The sequence below is a fragment of the Malus sylvestris genome, chromosome 11, assembly GCF_916048215.2.
Source record: "Malus sylvestris chromosome 11, drMalSylv7.2, whole genome shotgun sequence".
NCBI lineage: Eukaryota > Viridiplantae > Streptophyta > Magnoliopsida > Rosales > Rosaceae > Malus > Malus sylvestris.
In genome coordinates, this window is record NC_062270.1 from 3,005,826 (window position 1) to 3,031,453 (window position 25,628).

At 36.9% G+C, this 25,628-nt stretch overlaps 1 protein-coding gene and 1 long non-coding RNA gene across 2 annotated transcripts; both read right to left on the reverse strand.

The window, feature by feature from the left end:
* Positions 1-5,479: 5,479 nt before the first annotated feature.
* On the reverse strand, positions 5,480-8,710 carry LOC126588857 (serine/threonine-protein kinase STY13-like). Its single transcript, XM_050254010.1, has 7 exons — positions 8,387-8,710; positions 7,783-7,978; positions 7,084-7,205; positions 6,682-6,893; positions 6,431-6,587; positions 6,075-6,209; positions 5,480-5,910 (listed from the first exon to the last, which is right to left on the reverse strand). Exons 2-7 carry the CDS (start codon positions 7,889-7,891, stop codon positions 5,704-5,706), a joined length of 942 nt encoding a protein of 313 aa, XP_050109967.1. The 5' UTR covers positions 7,892-7,978; positions 8,387-8,710; the 3' UTR covers positions 5,480-5,703.
* A 1,310-nt stretch (positions 8,711-10,020) lies between these two features.
* On the reverse strand, positions 10,021-15,472 carry LOC126588872 (uncharacterized). Its single transcript, XR_007611652.1, has 2 exons — positions 14,967-15,472; positions 10,021-10,202 (listed from the first exon to the last, which is right to left on the reverse strand). It is a non-coding gene; the product is annotated as an uncharacterized LOC126588872 (long non-coding RNA).
* Between the last annotated feature and the right edge of the window lie 10,156 nt (positions 15,473-25,628).

Consider the following 25,628-nt stretch of genomic DNA (forward strand, 5'->3'; position numbering starts at 1 on the left):
CCCCACCCCCCCCCCCCGCGACGACCCACCCCCCCCCCCCCCCCCCCGCGACGACCCACCCTCCCCCCCTCTCTCTCTCTCTCTCTCTGACACAAAAAAAAATAAAAAATTGCAAAGCCCTCGGGCCACAGGCCCGTCGACTCCCCACCCCCCCTTCGCTCGGGCTCCCACCGTCGCTCGGGCTCCACACGGCTGGAGCTCAGTCCACAGCGCCTCGGGCCCTTTCCTCTCCACTGTCCCCCGAGCAACCAGCAAGGCTGGAGTTGCTCTTAGAGAGCGGGAGGGGTGACGCCTACCCACCAAACCCAAAAGTAGGGGGCGGTGTCCTTTGGGATTTCTAGAGGAACATTAGGTAGGTATGCTTTGCACCACAAACATGTGCAAACCAATTTGATTTTGGGTTTCTAGTAATATCCTTTCTTTTCTTAATTTTAAACAAGAAAGAATTGCCTCCGCTTTCTCTTTGCACGGTGTCTAATCTTCCTTAATGGACTGATTTTACAGTGTTAATGCCAATATTTACACGATAAAACATACTTGTTAACGACCATTATGATCGACATCTTATTTATATCATATCAACATTCTGTTATTTAATAAAGAAGAAATGTCTTGTTTAGAGAAAAACTACCTCATCAAGATATTACCAAACCATGACAGTAAAAATTGTTAGTTTATAAGTGTATTTGCTGAAATATAATAAGAAGTCAGTTTTAAATATCAGCCCTGGGATCATAGTCCAAGTGTGCAGCTAAGATGTAATCTTAGATTAATTAATATTTCCTCTTGCTACATGTGCTAAGTGTGTGTGAATGAATGAAACAGTGCAGAGTTCGTTTCTTCTTCCTCAAGCTGAATTCTCTCACTCTCTCTCTAGATTTCTTACTCTCTTCCTTTCTTCAGTATTTTATACATTAATTGAAACACTCATACAAGATCATAGTCTGTATGTTAACATGGTATCAGAGCTGTGTTCGATCAATTGATACTGGGCGTTTGGATCTGTGAAGAGAGCTACCCAGCAACTCAAAGCTGCGATCGAGTTGATTGCGATCTGAGTCTAACATGGCAGGATCGGGTAGTGGTGAGGTGAGAGCACCAATTTTCAATGGTGAAAATTATGAGTTCTGGAGTATTAAGATGAAGACCATTTTCAAGTCCTACGGATTGTGGAATCTGGTTGAAAAGGGTTTCGATGAATCAGATCTGAAGAAGATTGATGAATCTGAGGTGAAGAAGAAAGACAAAGAAGAGTCTAGTGGTGCTGGGAGGATGACGCTTGTTGAGGTGCTCATGAAGGATGCTAAAGCTCTGGGTCTGATTCAGGGCGCTGTTTCAGATGAGATATTTCCCAGAATCTCTCATGAAGAAACTTCAAAAGGCGCATGGGACATTCTGCAGCAAGAATACCATGGTGATAAACAGGTTAGAAGTGTTAAATTGCAAGGTCTTCGTAGGGAATTTGAATATACCCGAATGCGAGATGATGAATCACTTTCTGTTTATCTTACAAAACTATTTGATCTGATAAATCAAATGCGGAGCTATGGAGAGGAATTATCTCGAGAGAGAGTTGTTCAGAAATTATTAATTAGTTTGCCATCAGCTTATGACTCTATATGTTCTGTTATTGAGCATTCGAAAGATTTGGATGTGATTGAGGTACAAGAGGTGGTGGCTTCTTTGAAGAGTTTTGAGTTAAGGATTGATAGGCATTCTGAAAATAAAACTGAGAGAGCATTTGCTAGCCTTAGTGTGAATCCCAAACCAGTTAAGTTTACTGGAAATCAAAATGCCAAGTACCATAAGAATTGGAAGGACAAAGGCAAGAAGTGGGATAACAAACCCACAGATGGGGCTAGAAATTCTTGTAAGCATTGTGGCAAGCTACATTTTGGTGAGTGTCGATTCAAAGGCAAACCAAAATGTTACAACTGTGATAAGTTTGGTCATCTAGCAAGGGACTGTAATAGCAAGAAGGCAGTGCAACAGCTTAATTATGCCACTCAGGTAGACTCTACACCAATCATGTTTTATGCTAGTAATCAAACTAATACTAGTGTAAAAGGATGTGAAGATGTATGGTATGTAGATAGTGGGTGTAGTAATCATATGACTGGAAGGGAGGATCTACTGGTTGATATTGACAAGTATGTGACTGCAAAGGTTGAAATGGGTACTGGACAACTTGTTGATGTAACTGGTAAAGGAAGTCTTATGGTTGAAACTAAAATAGGCAAGAGATATATCAAGGAGGTTATGCTTGTGCCTGGATTGAAAGAAAATTTGCTCAGTGTAGGTCAAATGATGGAGCACGGTTATTACTTGGTGTTTGGAGGTCATAAAGTAGAGATCTATGATGATAGCTCATATTCCAACCTGATTGCCAGAGTACCAATGAAGGGAAATCGAAGTTTTCCAATGAAGTTACAGTCTGGAATACATATTGCCTACAGGGCAAATGTATGTCCTTCTACTGCTATGTGGCACAGAAGATTGGGTCATCTGAACATGAGCAGTTTGAAATTGATGCAGGAACAAGAATTGGTGGTCGGGTTACCGGAGATCAAAGTAATTAAAGGAGTGTGTGAAGGCTGTGTTCTTGGCAAACAATGCAGAGAAGCATTTCCAAGAGAAGCCACTACTAGAGCATCATTTCCTCTTGAGCTTATACACAGTGACATTTGCGGACCAATGCAGACAACTACAACAGCTGGAAATCGATACTTTCTCACTTTTATAGATGACTGCACCAGGATGTGTTGGATTTATTTTCTAAGGCATAAATCTGAAGTTCTCAATGTGTTTAAAAAGTTCAAAGCTACTGTAGAGTTGCAGAGTGGATATAAACTGAAGAAGCTTAGGAGTGATCGAGGAGGTGAATACACCTCAATGGAATTTAACAGATTTGTTGAAGATATAGGCCTGGAAAGACAACTTACCACTCCATACACACCACAGCAAAATGGTGTGGCAGAGAGAAAGAACAGAACCATCGTGGAAATGGCTAAGTGTCTTATGTTGGAGAAGAAGATTCCACTTGAATTCTGGGCTGAGGCAGTCAATACCTCTGTGTACATTCTGAATCGATGCCCAACCAAAGCCTTACATAAGAAGACACCTTTTGAAGCTTACAGTGGGAGAAAACCAGGAATTAAGCATCTAAAAGTGTTTGGTTCTTTGTGTTATGCTCATGTGCCAAGTCAACAGAGACAAAAACTCGATTTGGCAAGCAAGAGGTGTATTTTCTTGGGATATGGTAGTTGTGAGAAGGGATATAGACTGTATAACATTGAATCTGGAAAGGTGACTATTTCCAGAGATGTTGTGTTTAATGAAGAAGCATGTTGGGATTGGAATGCACAGAAGGAAAGAAGGGAGAGTATCCAGATCATTGAAATGTCTGCAGGAGAACAAAACTGTGAAGGAAGTGCTTGTGATTCTGAAACACAATGTGAAGTCAGTGAAGAGAATGTTGGGTCAGATTTAGTTACTGAGCTATCTGATCAAGAAAGAGTGACAGGTCCACAGGATTTTGATCACACTCCTCTCAAGTACAGAAACATTGCAGAAATATATGAAAAGTGTAATCTGTGCATAATAGAACCCGAATGTTTTGAAGAGGCTGCCAAGGATGAATCATGGCAGAAGGCTATGGAAGATGAAATCTCTATGATTGAGAAGAATCATACTTGGGATCTTGTTGATAGACCATTTGATAAACCAATCATTGGAGTCAAATGGGTTTATAAAACAAAACTAAATCTGGATGGTTCAGTGCAGAAAAACAAAGCACGGTTAGTTGCAAAGGGGTACTCTCAGAAGCCTGGAATCGATTTCAATGAAACTTTTGCACCTGTGGCAAGACTTGATACTGTGAGAACCTTGGTAGCCCTTGCTGCACAGAAAGGATGGAAATTATTTCAGTTAGATGTAAAGTCTGCATTTCTAAATGGAGTGTTGAATGAAGAGGTGTATGTGGATCAACCATCTGGTTTTGTTATACAGGGCAAGGAAGACAAAGTGTACAGGCTCAGGAAAGCTTTATATGGTTTGAAACAAGCTCCAAGAGCTTGGTATGAAGAAATAAATTCCTATTTTGCAAAGGCTGGATTCCACAGAAGTCCGAGTGAAGCTACTCTTTATATCAAGACATCTCACAGTGGCATTCTTATTGTGTCACTGTATGTAGATGATATTATTTACACAGGGAGTTCAAAGGAGATGATAGCTGAGTTTAAAGGTGAGATGATGAGACAATATGAGATGACTGATCTAGGATTACTTCATCATTTCCTTGGTCTTGGAGTATTGCAAACAGATAATTACATCTTCTTGCATCAAAAGAAATATGCAAAGACTTTGCTTGAGAAATTTGGACTTAGGGATTGTAAGCCGGTTGCAACACCATTAGCTATGAATGAAAAACTTACAAAAGTAGATGGAAGTGATCTGGCAGATGAGACTTTATATAGACAAATGGTGGGAAGTTTGCTATATTTGACAGCAACAAGGCCAGATATTATGTTTGCAGCAAGCTTATTGGCTAGGTTTATGCACAATCCTACCAAGAAGCATATGGGGACAGCTAAGAGAGTTCTGAGATACATACAAGGCACTGTGACCTATGGAGTTGTCTATGAAAAGGGAAAAGGAGCAGTGTTGGTTGGTTATTGTGATAGTGATTGGAGTGGAAGTGAAGATGATATGAGGAGTACATCTGGCTATGCATTCAATCTTGGTTCTGGTGTGTTTTCTTGGGCCTCAATCAAACAAAGCAGTGTTGCTCTTTCAACTGCAGAGGCAGAGTACATCAGTGCAGCAGAAGCTACTGCACAGGCCATTTGGCTAAGATTTGTACTCTCTGATTTCGGGGAAGAACAAGCAGAACCAACTAAGTTGTTGTGTGATAATACCTCAGCAATTGCCATATCAAAGAATCCAGTTCATCATCACAAAACCAGGCACATTAATCGGAAATTTCATTTCATCCGAGATGCACTTCAAGATGGTGAGATTGATCTGGTATACTGCAAGACTGAAGAGCAGGTTGCAGATATATTCACTAAAGCTTTGGCAAGGGATCGATTTGAAGTACTGAGGACAGCTTTGGGAGTGATTTCAGCACATCACTTAGAAGGGAGTGTTAGTTTATAAGTGTATTTGCTGAAATATAATAAGAAGTCAGTTTTAAATATCAGCCCTTGGATCATAGTCCAAGTGTGCAGCTAAGATGTAATCTTAGATTAATTAATATTTCCTCTTGCTACATGTGCTAAGTGTGTGTGAATGAATGAAACAGTGCAGAGTTCGTTTCTTCTTCCTCAAGCTGAATTCTCTCACTCTCTCTCTAGATTTCTTACTCTCTTCCTTTCTTCAGTATTTTATACATTAATTGAAACACTCATACAAGATCATAGTCTGTATGTTAACATAATAAAACTACAAGACATTTTTCTTTAGGGTTGCAACAAATCAATAAAGCACAATTGCAGTAAAAACTTGATTTCCAAACTAATTTACAATAAGAATGAAGGAGCCACAAGCAATATGGGTTTTCAAAAATGCTGTTGGTGCATTATTCAGAGATGTGATCTGATAATTCAAAGACTGCCCGCTGTCTGCAGTCTAACACTGAAATGGTAACTGGTCTTAATATGCACTGCACACTCTATAAAAGTATATTACACGAAACAAAGAAGGTCATGGACCGCGAGGTGTGCTGAAACAGAAACAGCCGGTAGACTGGTCTTCAGGTATCATGCCGCCTCCCTTGCTATTATCTATTGCATACAACATTTTCACTACCTCTTCCATTTCAGGGCGATTATCCGGGTTTGCATCCCAACATTTTCGCATGACGCTAGCCAATGTGCTTGGACAACATCTTGGGATTTCTGGTCGTAAATTCTGCCATCCAAGCATAAAATATTAGGACTAACAATTTTTTATCAACATTACTTAAAAGCCAAAGACAGACAAGTTTTGCTACATCAGTTCCACTACTTCAAAACAAATGTGCAGTAAAATCTCATAAGGAAATTAAAGCAGTATATGTGCAACAACAAACCAACCTGTCGCACTACTGCAGATGAGACATCAGCAGAACTTAGATTAGGATAAGGCATGTCGCAGCAATAGATTTCCCACAAGCAAAAACCAAAACTATAGACATCGCATTTCCTGTTGTACGGCTTGCCATCAAGGAACTACAAAAACCTTGATGTTAGAATTCTAATCCAATTTGCAGCAAGGGGAATCTATAAAAGGTCGTACCCAGTGCACAAGGCTCCTGCTTTACGCAGGGTCTGGGAGAGGTGAATGTCGGCTAGCCTTACTCCCATTTATGGGAATCTATAAATAAAAGAATGTCACTCGCTTCAAATTTGTTTAGAACTAGATTTGGCAATAATTTACAAAAAGTAGGTACCTCTGGGGCCATGTACCCAGTCATGTCCCTTGGTTTATGTGCTTCTATTATAGTAACGCCAAAATCAACAATTTTCAATGTTCCATGATTATCAACCAACATATTTTCCGGTATGACATCATGGTGTAAAATTTTCTTCGAGTGAAGATAGCTCAAACTGAGAGAATGAAACACCAAGAACAATCCTTTAGTTTGAAACCCAACAAAAAAAACTGAACTAAATCAAAGCACCAAAAATGAACCCAACTCACCCTTTGGAGAGATCCAAGGCAAGTTGAATCACAACCTTAAAGGCAAGTTTGTTTCTTCGATTCCTGATCAAAAAGTTCTTTAGCGTCGTACCACCAGGAACAAACTCAACGATAACACAACAAGCTCTTGAAGGAGGAGAATTATGGCTATCGTTTGATGTGTTTTTAACAGGGATTTTTAGGTTGGAAGTTCCCATTGAAGCTCCGACAAACTGTCACAAATATAATGGCCACAGTTTAAATAGATAAATCATAAATCTCAACCATAGGAGAAGATAACAGCAAATGAACATAAAGTAAACCTGAAAATTGACATTTAAACAGTATCAAAATTTCATCTGAAGCTACCGTGACTTTATAGGACGCAAACTGAGATGAAGAACCAATATATACTAAATTTACCTTTGGAATGTTTGGGTGGTCAAGCTTATGCCAAACAGCAACCTCTTGCTGAAATGATGCCCAAAGAGCAGCAGTTTCAGCTGCTGTGGCAATACCATCCTCCCCCCAATCCAATATCTTCACTATAATATCAAGAATACACAGTCCATGAGAAGAATATTGACAAAAAAAATAAAAAATAAAAAATACAGGGTAACCTATGGTTGGGAGTTCATTATTCAATCAAATAACACCGCTTTCTTACATTCAATCAAAAAAATTTGTGTAGTTGTAAATTTGTATCTAAGGCAAACAATCACATGTATTCTTTTGTGCAATGAAGTAAACCCCTAAGTCTAATAACAATGAAAGTTTGAAATCTGAGTTCAGCATGCTAAAACCATTCCCAATAGATTCATTAACCATCTAATACACGGTCACTACAGCAAATTCTGTAATACAACAATCCCAAACGAGCCCATGATACTATACTAAACAATTATAGATGATGGCTTACCGTCTAGGCGTCCACCAACTCAACAAACTGTAAAATTTCTCAATTCCGTTTCATTTCTGGTGAAACCCATTGACCACTAAACTATGTTTTAAAGTCTCAAACATGGAAAACTTAGGCATGCAAACAAATCCTGCACATCACCAAAATTGCAACAACGAAAAAGAATTGAAAACGAATTGAAGCCTTCAGAGAAATCTAAGTACCTACAACATCTCGGCTGCCATATGCGCCACGATACACGGTGCCATAGGTTCCATGAACAATAACATTTCTTATATCCAACTGTGCCAAATCAATCTCCCACTCTTCCATCTTTGCGTTCTCCTCCCTCTCCCTCTCCCAACCCCTACTCAAGTGCTTCTCCAACTGGATATCCCGCCAAATCTCAAATTGTCACTCCTTCACAACATAAAAAAATTCTTAAACCCCCGAAAACTTGATCGAAACTTTGACAACGGAACTGAAAAAATATAAAAGGCCCCCCAGAATCTTGGAGCTGAAGAATCACACCAAATCGAGAAAAAAATGGGATAGGAAAAAAGGAAGAAAAAATATAGAAAAATAGAGTTTTGGGTATTAAACTAGAGGGAGAGAACCATTAGAAAGAGTGAATAGAATCGTGAAAAGAAAAAATCAAACAAAAAAAATAATACATAGGAAAATTTACGCGCAGGTTAGAGCAGGAAATTTAAGGGTCAGCAGCAAGTTAATCATTAAATTCGTTCTCCCCTAAATTCAACCAAAATGAAAACAAAAACAATATTTGGAACAGAGGTCAAGAACTCAAAGTCCCTAATTCTTGAATACCTTAAAACTGAAGATTCGGAACACAGATAGTGGTCAGGAGTGCTCGAGTTGAGAAAATACGATGGTGGTGGTTGGACGGACGAACGGAGCTCTGCGCTGCGAATTTGGGTCTGAGAGTCCAGAGTCCAAGTCGAGTCGAGAGACAGAGAATCGAGGTCTGAGTGAGAGACAGACTGAGAGTGGGAGTTGTGAGAGAAGTGGGAAGTCAACGGTGCACCCAAGTCCCGTTTGCCCACCCGATACGGTATTACAATTGTTTTGGCCAGACAAACCTCCACTTAATATGGAGTTGGTGGGAGACGGTGGGAATCTGTGACTTTTGCTCATTTTGCTCATTTAACTAGAATTTAATCAAATTTGGTCCTCGAATTTTTCTGAATTGCTAAAGAATTTATTTTTTTTGGAAATTTTAGAAACTCGGGTTTTGAGAGGAAGAAGCTGGTTCATTACCATTTTTAGGTATATAATTATGTGCCCTGATTGCATATTCACAGCCTATTTAGTTATATGAATTTTTTATTTATCTTTCTAAAGCTTTCATGCCTAGATTTTAAATATGTAATTGGTATAAATGCAAGATATAATCATGGGGGCATTCTTATTTTTGGATTTTCTCTTCTGCATTTTCTCCTGTCCTTTGTATGTTTGTAGTTAGATCATTGGGTTCAAACCTTTGAACTAAAACTTGTTTGACAGCCTTGCAAGTAGGGGTGGGTTCGGTTCCGATCGGTTTGGTTTTTTGCCAAAATCGAAAATCGAACCGAAGTTACTGTTCGGTTCGGTTTTGTTACGGTTAATTTCGGTTCGGTTTAATTTCGGTTTCGGTTCGGTTTTGGTTTTTCACTGATTTTTTTTTTAATTCTGAAATTGATCTGTGTTCATTTGGAAGAACACCAGCAACAACCTGCTATTGTCCTCTTTCCTTTGTTTTTGCTATGAAAAAAATTATAGAAAAAAAATACAAAGATACAAATCAATAATTTTTACCTTCAAAGCCAAAGCTGCAAGTTCACAACAAACCAACAAAAAAATATTGAAAGCTAAGACCAAAACGAAAAAAAATTAATTAAAAAACTCCATGCGAAGAATTCTTAACTAGTACACAGAATAATTAAAATATATTTCGGTTCAGTTTGGTTTTCAAACCTCAGAAACCGAAATCGAACCAACCAGATTCGGTTCGGTTAGGTTTGATAGTTTCGGTTCGGTTTTTTTCAGCCTCGGTCTGATTTTCGGTTCGGTTTTTTTTCGGTTTTCGGTTTTTCAAACCCACCCCTACTTGCAAGTGTTTCGCTTTTTGGTGCTCTTTAATGTGTGCACTTTCTTTTGTTTATCTAGATTAGTGTTTTTCCAGCACTTTTAATCGTTGCAGTTCACAAAGTCCTTATTGATCTTGCAATTGTTATTTTTAATTTATCTTTGTTGGGTAGACGACATGTATTGTGGGTTTCGGTGATTAGGGAATATTTTGAGCTTCATTACTATTTTAATGTTTAGGTAAAACTAGAAACTTCAACCCGCGCTCTACTGCGGGATTGAAAATTGTATGGAAGATTATGTTTGACAGATAAGAGAACAATTCATCAGTTGTGCAATGGAAAACATAACATTAGAACACATCCAACAGAGAAAAAAATTACAACAAACCTTCATTAAATGTCGATGGAATACTAACAACAAAAAATTTCTTTGTTTTGAAATCATTGCCAAAGATTTTCAAACTCACGATCATTAAGCACGGGATCATCTAGAAGAGGAAGGAGCAATTGTCATTCCTTCTGAGTCTAATAAGTTGTGCCCACTGCAATAGGGGTCCCTGAAGCAGCACATAATTATGTAAGCAAAAAAAAAATTCATAAAGGACCATTGAAATCAATTTTCAAAATACAAACAATTAAGAAGCTTAAACCTGAATCAAATGTCACTATTCGATAAAAATAAACTCAATATTTACTAAATGAATGTAGAACTTGTATTGTATAATATGCCTACTTCATATAATTGCTAATAAATGGAACAATTCCTTTTCCATATGGATATTATAAGGAAAATCAATTCCATAGTGTGTCCATTGCTTTCATTCTCAAGCACACAATACATATAAACCAACGAAGGATTAAACTCTTAAGTGAACTAATCAATGTCATTATATATTTACTAATTGCTATAACTCAAAAACACGAAATTTTCTTTAACTTTTTTCTCAATTCTCTATACAACAAATCATAACATATAACAAAAATGTATTTATATTTATTTATTATTTCTATACTAAAACCGGGTGTACTGTTGACCACCTATCTTTTCTTCGTACAACCCCATTGTTCCTATTTGCCAACATAAAATACACACAAAAAAGGCAAGGAGACCAATACCTACCATCCCATTTAATAAATGTCCAAAGTCATTATGTGGGTACTAACATTACTAATACGACAAATGTCTAGTTGTTAATATTGTTTGATATAAGCCTATTAAGTAAAAACAGTTAAATCACACAAAGAGGCAAACTTTTCACATTCTCACTAAGGTTCTAAAAAACGCTAGGCGCTAGTCGGGCGGCGGGCTAGCGCCTAGGCGGATTTAGGTAAATTTCTTGTAAATAAGTGTATATTGACACTTACAAAAAAATATACTTGTATGAAATCTAAGGATAAAATAATAAAAGAACAATAAAATGCAAAAAGAGTATCCAACAAGTCCAAAATTTAAAAACATATTAAGCATATATGCCATATAATCATAGTGAGGAGTATTGTAGGATGACACATGTACAACAAGTTCACAATTTAAAACCACATAAAATGCAAAATAGGAGGAAAATAAAGAAATATAGTAATTGTCTTTAACATCTCGGAATTTAAGTTGATACACACCTACTCTATAAAATTAACAAAATTTCAAGGTATAAGCATAGGCGCGTGTAGGGAACGGGAACTTAGAAAGTTAGAATAAAGATAGGACTTTTTTTTTCAATTTCAATTTCAAAAAAAAAAAATCTAGCTCTTCCTAGAGCTGCCTAGCCCGCCTAGGTGCCGTCTAGGGCCTCCTAGAGCCCATCCACTTTTTCCCACCGTTTTGCAAGAAAACGCCTTGGCCACCCTCCGCCTAGCGCCTAGGCAGAACACTAATTCTCACACACCTAACAAAAGCCTGATTTAACGGAAGAAAAATCTCACAACGGTAGAAAAAACAAGTGCAGCTTTCCAATTGTGATCAACATTATTATACATATTTATATTTATTTATTATTTACACTAAAACAGGGTGTACTGTTGACCATTCTCATTTTCATCACTTTGTAATGATAACAACCACCACTATTACATCTCGCAATACATAAAGATTTGATTGTTTATTTAAAGTATTTGTTGGGTGATGTAGACCACTATCTAGTGGTCTACGGGATGGAAGATATTTATTTGGCCTATGTATCAGAAGATATTCATATATTTGGCCTAAAGGTCGGGTGATGTAGTGGCTTCGGTAGATTATGATACCACTATTTAGCACATTATATACGATATACGTTTTATGAAATGTTTTATGGCATGCTAGGGTTTTCGGAAAAACCTAATACATATTATACTATTGAGTTTTCATGAAACTTTGGGGATTAGTACGTTGATGAATAACTGTTTCAATTATATATATCAACTTCGTCCACTTATGTTTGTTTTGCGCCCCCTCATGACATAAGAACGAGGCATACGATCCGATCTACGAGGCATTCCCCTACTAGTGACATCGTGTCATCCTCTCTGCTTTGACATCATTGTAATAGCACATTTTGCTTGTATTCTGAATTAGATGTATGCTCTAAACATGTCATGCATTATCACTATCATTTTATTAATATTTGAATATTATTATATTATTTTGGTAAGGTTTGCATTTGAATATTATACTTTTATAATTCGAGCAAAATTTATATGCATGTTTCACATGTTCTCGGCATATGCATTCATTAAATGGCTTGCATCACCCTCGGGTGTCGGTGAGTACGTGGTCATCTCGATGTCCCTCGAACATCGAGAACGAGCCCTGTCAATGTGAATGAATTGGAACTAAGTGGTAATGTCTTGGAGACAAGTGGTGATTATTCACATGGAAACAATGTTGAAAACTTTGAAAGGGACGACTCGACATCGCTAGATAACTCACTGCCTGATAGCTCACGGTCAGTTTCCTCACCACCGGACAGTCATGTGTTGCCAGCTACCTCACAGTCGATCTTAAGTCACAATAACCATAATCAATCGTCTTTGATCCTGGATGCACCACCACCACGTCGTTTCCCTGATCGCGTGAACCTTACTTATGAAGCTGACCCTAAATGCAAAACTAGGTATCCGATGAGTAAGCCTAACCCTGAGTCTAATGTGTTATACCCGTTATGTAATTATATGTATACTAGCCACCTGTCATAATCAAATAAGTTATTTATGCATCAATTATCTATTGTATCTATTCCTAACAATGTGCAAGAGGCTTTAACTGATCCACGTTGGAAAGCAACAATGAATGAAGAGTTGAAGTCTTTGAAGAAGAATGCTACCTGGGAGATCATAGACTTGCCAGCTGGCAACAAACTGTGGGATGCATGGGTTTATACGGTGAAGTACAAAGCTGATGGGACGGTGGATCGCTTCAAGGCAAGACTAGTAGCAAAATGATGCACTCAAAAATATGGAATTGACTAGACACATACATTTGCCCATGTGCCCAAGATCAATACAGTCCGTGTTTTGTTGTCCTTGGCTACAAATCTTAATTGGCCGTTACAGTAGTTCGATGTGAAAAATGTCTTCTTGCATGGGGATTTGACATAAGAGATTTACATGGAACTCCCACCAGGCAGTAATGTTACAGATATGCATAGACAAAAGGTGTGTAGGCTTCGAAAATCATTGTATGGGTTAAAGTGGTCCCCAAGAGCGTGGTTCAATAGATTTACCAAGTCTATAAGAGCATTTGGATATAAGCAAAGTAACTGTGATCACACACTATTCTTGAAATGTTGGAATGGAAAGCTTACAACACTCATTGTATATATGGATGACATGGTAGTTACCGGTAATGATCCGGATGAGAATGCATCCTTGCAGAAATATTTTAGTACAGAATTTAAGATGAAGGATCTTGGGTATCTGAAATATTTTCTCAGGATTGAGGTATCAAGGAGCAAGTCAGGAATCTTCCTGTCACAGATAAAGTATATTCTTGACCTGTTAAAAGAAACTAGCATGTCAGCATGCAAACCCGTGACTACTCCGTTGGCAAAATGAATGAAGTTGAGCATTGATCTAAACCAAGTACTGGTAGATAAAGGAAGGTATCAAAGGTTAGTGGGAAGATTAATGTATTTGGCATATATATACTAGACCAGACCTTGCTCATGCCTTGAGTGTCGTTAGTCAATATCCATGAGAACAACATATAAATGCAGTGATGAGAATATTGAGTTATTTGAAAGGAAGTCTAGGGAAAATGATTTTATTTAAGAAGAATGGTCATTTTAGTATTGAAGGTTATACGGATGCTGACTAGGCCTGTTCGAGTGATGATGGGCACTCAATATTAGGTTACTTTACCTTTGTTGTTAGAAATCTGGTTACTTGGAGAAGCAAGAAGCAGGGAGTAGTAGCAAGGTCTAGTGCAGAAGTGGAATACAGAAGTATGGCCCTTGGTATTTGTGAGATTTTATGGCTTAAACTACTACTACAAGATTTGGGTGTCAAACATAGTCAACCGATGAAGTTGTTTTGTAATAATAAGGCTGCTCACAATATTGCTCATAATTCGGTGCAACATGATAGAACTAAACATGTGGAGGTTGACATGTTCTTTATTAAAGAAAAGCTAGAAGGTAAAATAATTGAAGTGCCTCTAATCGGAAAGGAAGATCAAATAGCTAACATTCTCACCAAAGCAGTTTCTAGTGAAATGTTCTCTAAGTTTTAGACAAGTTGGACATGTACACCAACTTGAGGGGGAGTGTTGACTTGTATAGTTTCCTATAATTTAGGATTCCCTAGTTTAGGATGGATCTCGTGTAATCTGGGAGAAATCTCTTTAAAATCTCACGTAATTATTCTTCCTTATTTGGTTAGGATTAAGGTCGTATATTATACCTCACCTTGAGATGAATGAAAATAACTTCAAAGCATTCTCTTCTATCACAACTTCGTAGCTACATTACGAGTCATCTTGAAGTCCTAAATGAATGACGATAATAGTAAAGCTTATAAAGGTATGCTTAACCTTGGACACTATGTTGAAAATAAATCTTACACTGATGGGAAGAGGAACCTTGCATGAGTTTAAAGTATGTTGGATTACTCTCAGGATTTGCGAGGAAAGCGGGAGAAGAAAACCTTAGCCTAGAAAGATTGTCTTCAAAGAATTGCTCTCAAAACAAGACAAAACCATCCCTACTATGTCAGCCAAATTAATGAAGGCTTCCTGAAACCCCAAAATCTTTAAAACATTTTAACAACTTGAGAAATATTATGGATTACTTTTCTTACGAGAATAAAGATAATTAATAATAATAAAACATTCCTAGAGAAGATGATACCTGGACCTGGAGAATTGGATCGAATTGACCATCAGCTTCAAATCCTTTTCCCAACCATGTCTATGTAAGGGATGTGGGATATTTTGGCATCTCTCTTTTAGCACAGGACACCCATAGATCCAAAGTTGCCTAAGTGAATAAGGTAGACACTCATCTGGAATGGATGCCAGCTTTGGACATTTGAAAAGGCTCAGAGATTGAAGGGAAGTGAAGAATTGAAGCCCTTGCTGCTCAGTTTCTTTAGATTTGGGAAGCTATGTATTCGGAGATCAGTGAGAGATTTGGGGTGGAGCATATCTAATTAGACCATGTCCGGTGGAAACGACACTATATCCGGATCATTGTCGTAGATCCACAACTTTCTAAGAGAGGTGAGTTTGTGCAATCCCCACTCTGACTCTTAGAATGACTTACATCTCTTGACCTTCCAAATTGTAAGTGATGTGAGGTTGGGGGGAAAGGAGCAACTCAAACCTTCACGGTAGTCAATCATCAATTCCTCAAGGGGTGTGTTATCCACACACCCATTTTTACTTCTCACACACCCCTTGTTAATTTATATACGTTGATGTTCTTCAATTCATCCGATTTGACGGCCGAAAACTAAAAAGATGTGAGAGAAGTAAAAAAGGGTGTGTGGATATCACACCCCTTCCTCAAAAGAGTTGAGATTGTGCATGTATTTGGGCAACGCCTTCAATTTGTCACAATCGGTGATCTCGACCTCTCTCAAGCTGGAGGCTTATCTCCCCCCACTCATTCTTGGGATGGAAACAAGACTTCCATAGTGATAAATATTCAACGTTTGAAGATTGATGAGGTGGCATAAGCCATCCAGTAAGGATTTTAGATTTTGGCACTTCTAGATCCTAATATATTGAAGACATTGATTAGTATTGTTGTGGAAGAACTCGTCTTGTGCTATTAACTCCAGTTGTGTACCCTTAGGTTGAGCCCTAGATTGCCTATGTACCTTTTTGGAGAGATTCACTCGTAATCCTCAGATGTTTTGATTTGAAATTTTTAGTGAGTGAACACCCACTGAAGAAAAAAAAAACGATTTGGTATTTGGTTTATTTGAACATTGGATGTGTTGGAGTGAATTTGGTTTATATATACACCAGAAATTTGATTTGGTATTTTGGTTTTGTGATTGTATCTATAGTATGGTACTAAACTACCTATTAGGGCTGGGTTCGGTTCTTATCGGTTCGGTTTTTTGCCAAAACCGAAACCAAACCGAAATTTCGGTTCGGTTCAGTTCGGCCCAAATTTTTTTCGGTTTTTTTCGGTTCGGTTTTTTTTTCGGTTCGGTTTCGGTTTTTTTTCGGTTTTTTTTTTTTTTTTTTTCCTCCAAAAAATGCAAAACAACCACAACATTACTTGAGTTATATGCCAAGCATCCATTTCTTTATTTGGTTCACAGAGTGCCTAGTATTTGGGTCATTGTTCAAAGAAGCCTTTCCTCTATGGAAAACAAATACAAAGCCATAAACAAAATAAGAGACGCAAAAGAATTTAATTCCCTTTTTAAGACTACACAGAGGAAGAACCATATGAAAATCCCAATGGGTCTTTGCTAAAACTTTACAACAAACCGAAAAACTTGAACTCAGCAATTTTAGGTACTAACCTTTCACCTTCATGCATTTTCTCACTAACCAAACATATACATTTTCTCACCTCAAAATCCCGAATATATTCAAGTAATTCAACTACTTATGATCAAGCAGATCGAGTTCAAATTTTCAAAACTTAAGCAAATACAGAAACATATATTCTTCAAGTACATCGCCAGGATTCAAAATTCTAAAAATTTAAAATTTACAAAATCATGAAATAATTCAACAAATTAAGATGCAGATCGAAACACAAAAAAAAGCAAATAAGTTCATCTAAGTGTCATAATCGGACTCCAATATCGCATGCCCAGTGCCCACATTCAAATTCATAGTCAAGTCCACAATAGATCTAGAAAATTCCGAAACATATTCAAAGAAAAATACAAACTTTTTCACCTTAAATTACATAAATTTCAAATGGGTAACCATAAAATCGCCATGATCATAAAATTAAAAACCCATGAACTGACAAATAAATAAAACCCACAACCTTTGCTGCAGCAAAATCGCCATGATCATCGCAAGCTCTAACAGTTCCTCTTTTCGTCGGGTCTCGAAAGGGGCGAGCGAAAATCATGATTTGGAAGAAGGAATCCGTGAGGAGGACATGAGAAGCCTAGAGAGAAAGTGATTTGGAGGAAGAGAGGAAGGAGAGGGAGAGGGAGACAGAGAGAGGGAGACAGAGAGACTGAGGAAGCAGCGGACGGAAGAAAGAAGTGTGAGATCTGAAATGAAATGGGAGTGAGACGTCGGCTAGGGTTTGTAAAGTTAAGAAATTTTATAAAGCATTAAACATAAGAAACCTATAAATATATTACTGGTACAATTACAACAACACAAAGTCTACAGTTAAGTTGGCTAGCAGCACCTTACCCCAACCCGCAGGTCAGGGGTTCAAACCTTGACGCGGCCAACATATTTTTTTTTTTTTATAAATGATTTTTTTTTTCGGTTCGGTTCGGTTCGGTTTGGTTTCCGGACCTCAAAAATTGAAACCAAACCAACCAGATTCGGTTCGGTTCGGTTTGGCAGTTTCGGTTCGGTTTTTTTCGGCCTCGGTTCGGTTTGGTTTTCGGTTTTTTCGGTTTTCGGTTTTTTGAACCCACCCCTACTACCTATGTACCATTGGCGAGATCAAACCAGCGTAGTTAATTGATGAATTGGTTTGGGATTTTCAATGAGTGAATGACTCACTGAAAAAGAAAGATTTGGTATTTGGTTTATTTGAATACTCTGGATTTATTTGAGTGAACTTGGCTAAATGAACTATGGATTCGATTTTGACTTTGTAGGGAAATTATCTATTCTAAAGTAGAAGGGGGGGGCAGACACTGTTCAATTTTTTTTTATTATTATTTTGCTTTATTTACAACAAAACCATGGGATTTGGGGCTGGGTTGGAAGGTAGTTACTAAAAGTTAGGAGGGTAATTTTGTCTTTTGAGGTCGATTCCTCCCCCCTCGATTTTGCTTTATTTACAACAAAACCATGGGATTTGGGGCTGGGTTGGAAGGTAGTTTTTAAAAGTTTGGAGGTTCATTTTGTCTCTGAACAGCCACTGGGTTCCAGAAAATTTTTATTGTGTAAAATGACAAGGCTGCCCATCTCATCTTCAGATCCCACGGTTTGGATGATGAGTTAGAGGGGTATAATTGTCTTTTTATCAATAGGGTTTCAGATTGGGGTTATGGCGTGTTTACGCATCCGGAATGGAGGTAGAAGAAAATGAATCGAATTCTTCCGTGGGTGATTCCGACGTTTACCAAATTTTGGGAATGCAAAATATTAGTGGGCTCCACCCAAAATTAGGAATCAAACTCCTGATATTCCCGAAATTGAATTACCGACTTCGATGAGGTATTTGAATTCCGGAAGAAAGCCAACATCCGGAATCAGAATTTTCAACCGAAACTACCTTTTCATATTCAACCTTTTCCATCTGCCTCTTGCGATTCAACCACCCAAAGCGCACCCATCCCCACTCCTCCATCTGCCTTCTGCGATTCAACCACCCAAAGCGCACCCATCCCCACTCCTGAACCAACGCACACCACCGCAGCACCTCCCAGACTGCCAATACCCATCACCAACCCACCCCAAAATTCTACCCAACAGATCCCCGATAGCCCCATATCCAAATCCGAAAAAGGAAAGAGAGAGAGAGAGAGAGAGAGAGAGAGAGAGAGAGAGAGATGCAAAGGGAGGTTGACGCGTCGGGAGTGGCAAGAGTTGGCGTTTGGGGATGATCGGAGAAACAAATTGAGGAGGATGCAGAGGGAGAGAATAATGGGTTTTGTGGAACTGTGGAGGTTCCAGAAGCTTAACCTTTTTTTTTTCTTTTTTTTCTGTTCAGCTTTTACTATTTAATAAACAAAAAGGTTCTATTGAAAATAAACATATGGAAGTTAGAATTTTAAGTAAATTAAAACATATATACTAGTGTGAAATTGATTTAAAATTTTTCTTACTATTATATACTATATCAAATGTTATTAAAAAAGTATATAAAATATTTGATTTGAGACAAAAGCATTTTAGTAATCAGACTAGTTTATATTCCGATTCTGCTGAATTAGTAAACAGCTTTATGGAATTGTATTCCGATTCCGGACAGTTTTAGTAAACAACTTCAACAGGAATCTGATTTTGATTCCACCTCATTTCAATTCCTCCTCAATTCAATTCGTCTCAATTTGATTACGGATTAAACGCGCCATTAGTTCCTTCCCCCATCACTTCGTTCTTTCTTCGGCGCATTCAAAGCCATGCCGATCTTGGCATGGCAGAGTGGAACGGAGATAGTGAGAGAAAGAGCGAGTGACAGTAAGAGAAAGAGAGAATGGTTGTCCGGAGAACAGAGAGAGAAACAGAGAGGGAGGGGTTGGGATGGTGAACAGAGCTGAGTAAGGTCTCTCAGTCCATGAATCTCTCAGGATCGTCCGTTCCCTATTGCGTGTCTGATGAGTGGCTGGACTTCGAAAGCTAAGTTCCTTTTTTTATTGGATTCTTTATTGTTAGCATAGATTGTCATCATTTCAGCCTTTTTGCTGTAAATTATTTCCGGATTTTGTTGCACTGTTGGGTCAAGTTTTGGGGGTTCCTTTATTTGTTTTGTTTTCTGTCATTTACTCTCATTTTGGGGATGCATCTCTCTGTTCTGTGTATTGTTCTTTGTTTTAAGGTCAGTTTTTTTTTTTTTTTTTGGGTTCTTTTTGTGGGTTTTCAGTTCGTTAATTTGTGACTCTGTGTTTAGTATGTTTAAATGGGTATTGTGTTTTTGGTTGATGGAATTTACACTCTGTTTCCAAATTTGTTTTTCTGTATGGATTTTGATATGAACATAATCTGCTTTAATTGTGAGATTGCTTATCAAATTTATGATTTTAAAGGTGTCCAATCAATCAATTTAGTTCCAATATAATAATAATGATTATAATTGTTGAATTGAACTAATTGAATTGAAATTAATTGTATCGAATCGAGTTCAATTGAATTGAATCAAATCAAATTTCACTATTTCTGAGCTGTTTGGGGATGTGTTGGAGTGTACTGTTGGTGAATTTGTAAAATTTTGAACCAGGTGTTGCTGATTACTTAATCATTTTATCAGGATTTAAGTCAATGCTTAATTTTTACTTTTTCTGATTGAAAAAAAGTTATGGGTTCCTAGAGGATTGGAGTGAGTGAAAGCGGGTATTTTGTTTAAGTTTTATTATATTGGAGTTGAATTTGGTTGCTCCTTGGCTGTGGGGAGAGAGGTCTGAGTGTGTCATTTGGTGAAGCAGGGGTTGGGGAAAGAGACAGGGGGTGTAAGGAGTGTGGTTGCAGATGGGCGTTTGAGGTAGAGATTTTGGGTTTTCCCAAAGGCAAGAACTAAAACCTAAACAGATAAATTAGGACATGAATTATGGATAAAAGGCATGCAATAAACTAGTAGAGTCTAAACCTAATCTAATATGGACTACCAAAATCATGAACTATCAGTTTTCCATCTTTTCAATTTCTACAGAGCACTCATCTCCTTCCTGCAAATGGGTCTTACAAACTTCCACTCGGTTCTATCAATTTTGTTGGAATTAATAATTCTGCGGAGCATTTTTGCAGTGAATTTCAGCGACCCATTTGCCTAATTAATTTGTAGCATATTATTCAATGGCGATGCAATGCAGTAACTTTGGCGAAAGACATGTAGTTGTGAAAAGATGAAAAAAGGAGAAAGATTATGTAATTTGGTTGTCAATGTGTGCTTTAGGCTGAGCTATTTATGTCAAACATTACAAGCCCCTATATTTAAGCAAAGATGTGTATAAAAGGTTTAGGATTTTCTTAGCACCTTTAATTAAAACATGCTCAGTTTTGAATTAGTACATAACTAAAGTGTAGGGGGTGCTGAACATTCCAACCACGTTGCTAAGTTGAGTTACTAGAATTGGATTGTCCTATAAGGTTTAAATTTCCTCAAGTTATTTATTGCATTTTAGGAAGTGATCTTACTGATTCATATGATGATGCTATTATATAAGTTCTTGAATTGAGCTGTCAAACCACGAGCATTGATTATATATCCATTATTTGGCACTTGCAAGATAATTTTTATGTTTTTTTGAGTTCTAAAAGGTGTCATTTTTTTTCAGTTTTAGGTGAAAGAGATACTATCCCATTATCCATCCAACTACAAACAGTCTGCAATGATTCCTCTGCTGGATTTTGTACAACAGCAGCATGGAGGTTGGCTCCCTGTTTCAGCAATGAATGCAGTATGTTTATTTTGTTGGGCTGTATTTATGTATTGTTTTCTACTAATTAATGATGTAAAAATGATCTTAAGATATTGGTTCTGTTAATACTGGTAAATTTAGAATTACATTAAATTTTGTTCGTTTTCTCCGCATTTTCTCACCAACCAAACTCTATTTTTATGTAGAGATCAAGCATGCAAGGGGACGGTAGGATCAACACATCAAAGGTAGAGATTGACTCTTTCTCTCATGTTAAACTTCTACTGTGATGTTTTTTTATTATTAAATTTTGGTAAAATCATTGTTTATCATAAACCTTATCACAATTCAAATAACAGGGAGTGAGAGATGAAAAATAGAGAGGTATCTGTTTGATTGTATGTTTGCTTTGCAAATTTTGGATAATGATCATGAATTGTGGTGTAAGTGCATCTCTGATTTGTTCTTTTTCATGTTTCTGCATAAAGGATTTTCCAACTCTGATTGTAACCAGTTGGAAATCATTTTTCTAAAATAAGATAAATCTCCTTTTGAGCGAATCTGGGGTTTTGTTAGGTGTGGGGTTCTTTTGGCCTAAATTTTAATTGATTTGGGATTTTGTTTGGTTTGGGATTGTGATGTTTCTGTATTTAATTTGGTATTTCATAGTTTAGCTTACAATTGTCATCAGTTTTCTTAGACAGGGAGGTAATGTTCAATTGATGGAATGTTTTTAAAAGATGTTGCTTTAAGAAGGTTATTATGTTGGTATACTTTATACTGTAATGAAATTTTATATGAATAATATTTTAGTCAGAGAGCTACACAAAGATAAAGACATGTTCAGCGATAAAAGCTTAGCCACAAGTGATCAAGTAGTGTATTTTGTGTTTCTCTTCCTCCACTGCGAAGTTTGTGAAATCGCAGTGGTTGGAACGCCACTATTGGTTTGGGTATGCTTTCTGTCTCGGTGTTGTGGGGTGAAAAGTTATCTGAAAATAATGGAAATATAATTTTCTGCATTGTGATTCTTTAATTGTATGATAATGTTTCCAATGTTTTAGATTACATTGATCTGTATTATTTGAAAGTATATATAAAGATTAGTTTGTAGGTGTATGCACTTAATATGGGATATATGTTATACTTCAGGTTATTTGACATACAATTGCATATAATCTCAATTTTCTCATGCAATTTTTGTCTGAGCTTCAGAATCGTTGAACAGGATGATTCATACTTGGATAGCTACATCAGCACAATTGGAGTTGAATTTGTAAGCATGTTGTCAGTTTTACATTAATGATTCCTTTGATTCAACTCTCGCTAATCTCTGTTATTTATTGTGTCGTTTTGAAAATTTGCAAGTCATGAACATGGTGAAGTATAGATGAATTCAATTACCCCTTTACAATTCTAGATGGAATGCCATTGAAAGTAATCATTCTCACATTCATATGAATAAATAATGTTTCAGATGTTATGCCTGGTAGACAAGTTTCCAATGCTGAGTCCAAAGTATAAGAAATGATGAGCTGTCAAGGTTCTTATTTCTTCACTTATCTAACTTCTTGCATTTGGCTTAACACCTAAACATGTCTTATCTCATCTACGTGTTGATTACATTTTGTTTGTGCTTAATGGAATGTTGAAAAATGCTCAAGTGCATGGTAAGTTCTTATGAATTTACTCTTTAACAGTGAGGTCATTTGCAACCATTTATTTAAACGTTTGATTAAGTAAACGTTTTGATTGTGTATTTATTTAAGGGAGTTTTAATGAAAAGGGCTTGGTACTATTCATTCTTAACCATAAGGACATTTTATGTATGAAAAGTCTATAATAGATCAAACTCTTCTCTTTATTTACTCTTATGCCATTACATGCGGACCACAACGATGTTGACATTTCTGTCTAGAAATACATTATGATGCTATTCATCTTATGCTAATTTACAGCTAGTTCTTCAGGCTTCCATCATGTTGTCGATGGTATGCAGCTCTTCTTCTGACAAATTATTCCAATACTGTTCATCGCCTTTTACTAGCTCCGCATCTCTTTCTCTATCTTCTTTCACCTTGTAATATATTTCCGTTGTTTCTTCTTTGAAATTTTGGGGCTTCCAATAAGGCTGATGACTGATTCTTGTCTTGCTGTAAATATACATCTCTTATTCTTCTGCTACTAGTACCATATCATACCTAAAATCTTCAAACTCATCTAAAGCAAACATTTGGATCCCTCTAAATTTTAAAATATCTTTGTATGAAGGAGTCCACCTATGTGAGGAGATAGGGTTTAGTCTAAAGAACTCTTCATTGATCATGGTTATATGCCTAGCTTTCTCCTTATGCATGTGTACATACCAATCTGGAGGACTACTAATAAAACTTATGCAAATTTCTTTCCACCTTTCTAGATAGTCTTCTGCTACTTTAATAAGCTTTTCAGGAAATGATTCTAGTTGAGAAATACGGTTAATAAATATTTTATCGAGATAACCAAACTCTAATAGTAAGGCAGGGGTGACTTCTACCTCATTATGCTTTTTCTGATGCTCATAACTAAAATGCCATGATTTAAAATCTCTCATGTCAATCCTGGCCACAGCTACGCTAACTTCTGGTTTACAAATACAATTCTCTGTACTATCACAAAGACATGGAGGATACATCTTTGTAATAATATTCATCCCTGGTTTTGGATCAAAGATGGACTGATACAAGGCGCATTGTAATTGTAATTGTAACTCTTTCATGGACTGTGATGCTCTGCTCAGGATCTCATTTTGCATATCTGTTGGCATTATTCTTAGTTTTGCTTTTGAAATTTCTTCTAATAAAACATCGTCTAATATTAAGTCTGAAGATATATTTCTAAGAAAACTTTCATATTTTTCTTGTTTTTCTTTGTCACTCAGAACCTGATGTTGATCATTACTTTGATGTTGCTCCATTTCAACGTCTTCTTCTAAGAGCTCAATCTTAATTTCTTCTATGGGTTCATTAGCCTCTTGTTCTATGGGTTCAATAACCTCTTTTCCTTTATACTGATCAATTTCTAAACCTATTTTTAATTCTCTTTTCAAGGTGTCACTTGCCTTTTGCTGCATTCTAAGAGATTGGAGTTCTTGGTTCATTTTGGTAAACTTACCAAGTAATGACTCATGGTCCCTAGAAATGGCTTGAAGATTGTGCTCAAGAGAATAAATATGCTGCTGGTTTTGGTGGAAATTAAAATTAAAGCTATCAAACTCTTGTTCCAAGGCTCTAATTAATTTTTCATGACCTAACCTCATGCTTGGCTGCTTAATTTGGATATTCCAGAAATTATCTAAGAGAACCTGCTGCCTATCAGAAAGCCCCGGTACCCTTGACCTGTATCTCAGAGTTGGATTTCTGATTCCTTCAACAGTATTGCCATTAAAGTTGAACGTGGGTACTCGTGGTGATGCTGGTCTGCTCATGCTATTTTGAAATCCACTGAATGGTGGAGGTTGATGGTGCATCATCATGCCATTGAAAGAAACTCTTCTGCCTTGCGGCCTTGTGCTATTTGCTGATGATGGTCCACGATATTCCATACCTGTTCAACAAATTAATCTTGATAAGATATCAGCTAATGTATTGTCATTACCTTTTATATGTTCAAAAATTGGTTTAAAACCATTTCCTGTAATTGAATCAACAAAATTAACCCATCTTCGGGCTGCCTGTTTATTAGCATGTATCTTGTTATAATGAGAAACTATATTTTGACAATCTGTTCTAATCGTAAATACTTCATTATGTAAAAATAAAGAAAATGTTTCAAGTGAATTAATTATCCCTAAAATTTCTAAATATGTTGATGGTAATCTTGACTGTACATCACTAAACTTTCCTGAGGAATATTTACAAACTTGTTCGTCAGACTTTGGAGACTCCCTATGCTTTTTCTGGTATAGTATATCTGCCCATCCTAATGATGAAGCATCTGTTTCGACTATCTTATAACTATCATCTAATGGTAATGTTAATGGCTTAAGTTTAGTAATTTCTTCTTTTATTTTTTGAACTAATTTAATATCTTCACTATTAAAATATTTTTGTCCCGTTTTGCTAGTTTTACTATGTAATACTGCTATTTTTCTTCCTAAATCAGGGATAAAATTTCTTGCATAATTTAGCAATCCTAAAAATGCTTGTAACTGTTTCTTATCTTCTAATTTGTTTGGAAATTCTAATACCTTTTTAGCTATATGATCTTGTAATTGTATCGTACCTGACTTGATATACATTCCTAAAAATTCTATATCTTGCTTTTCTAATGCTATTTTATTT

Bases quoted from the DNA above. Each gene is read 5' to 3' on its own strand.
- LOC126588857 (XM_050254010.1), bottom strand. From the start codon at position 7,891: ATGGAAGAGTGGGAGATTGATTTGGCACAGTTGGATATAAGAAATGTT. The intron at 6,894-7,083 runs GTAAATTTAGTA...TATTTGTGACAG, and splicing joins ACCACCCAAACATTCCAAAG to TTTGTCGGAGCTTCAATGGG. The intron at 5,911-6,074 runs GTTGGTTTGTTG...CTTGGATGGCAG, and splicing joins CATCTGCAGTAGTGCGACAG to AATTTACGACCAGAAATCCC.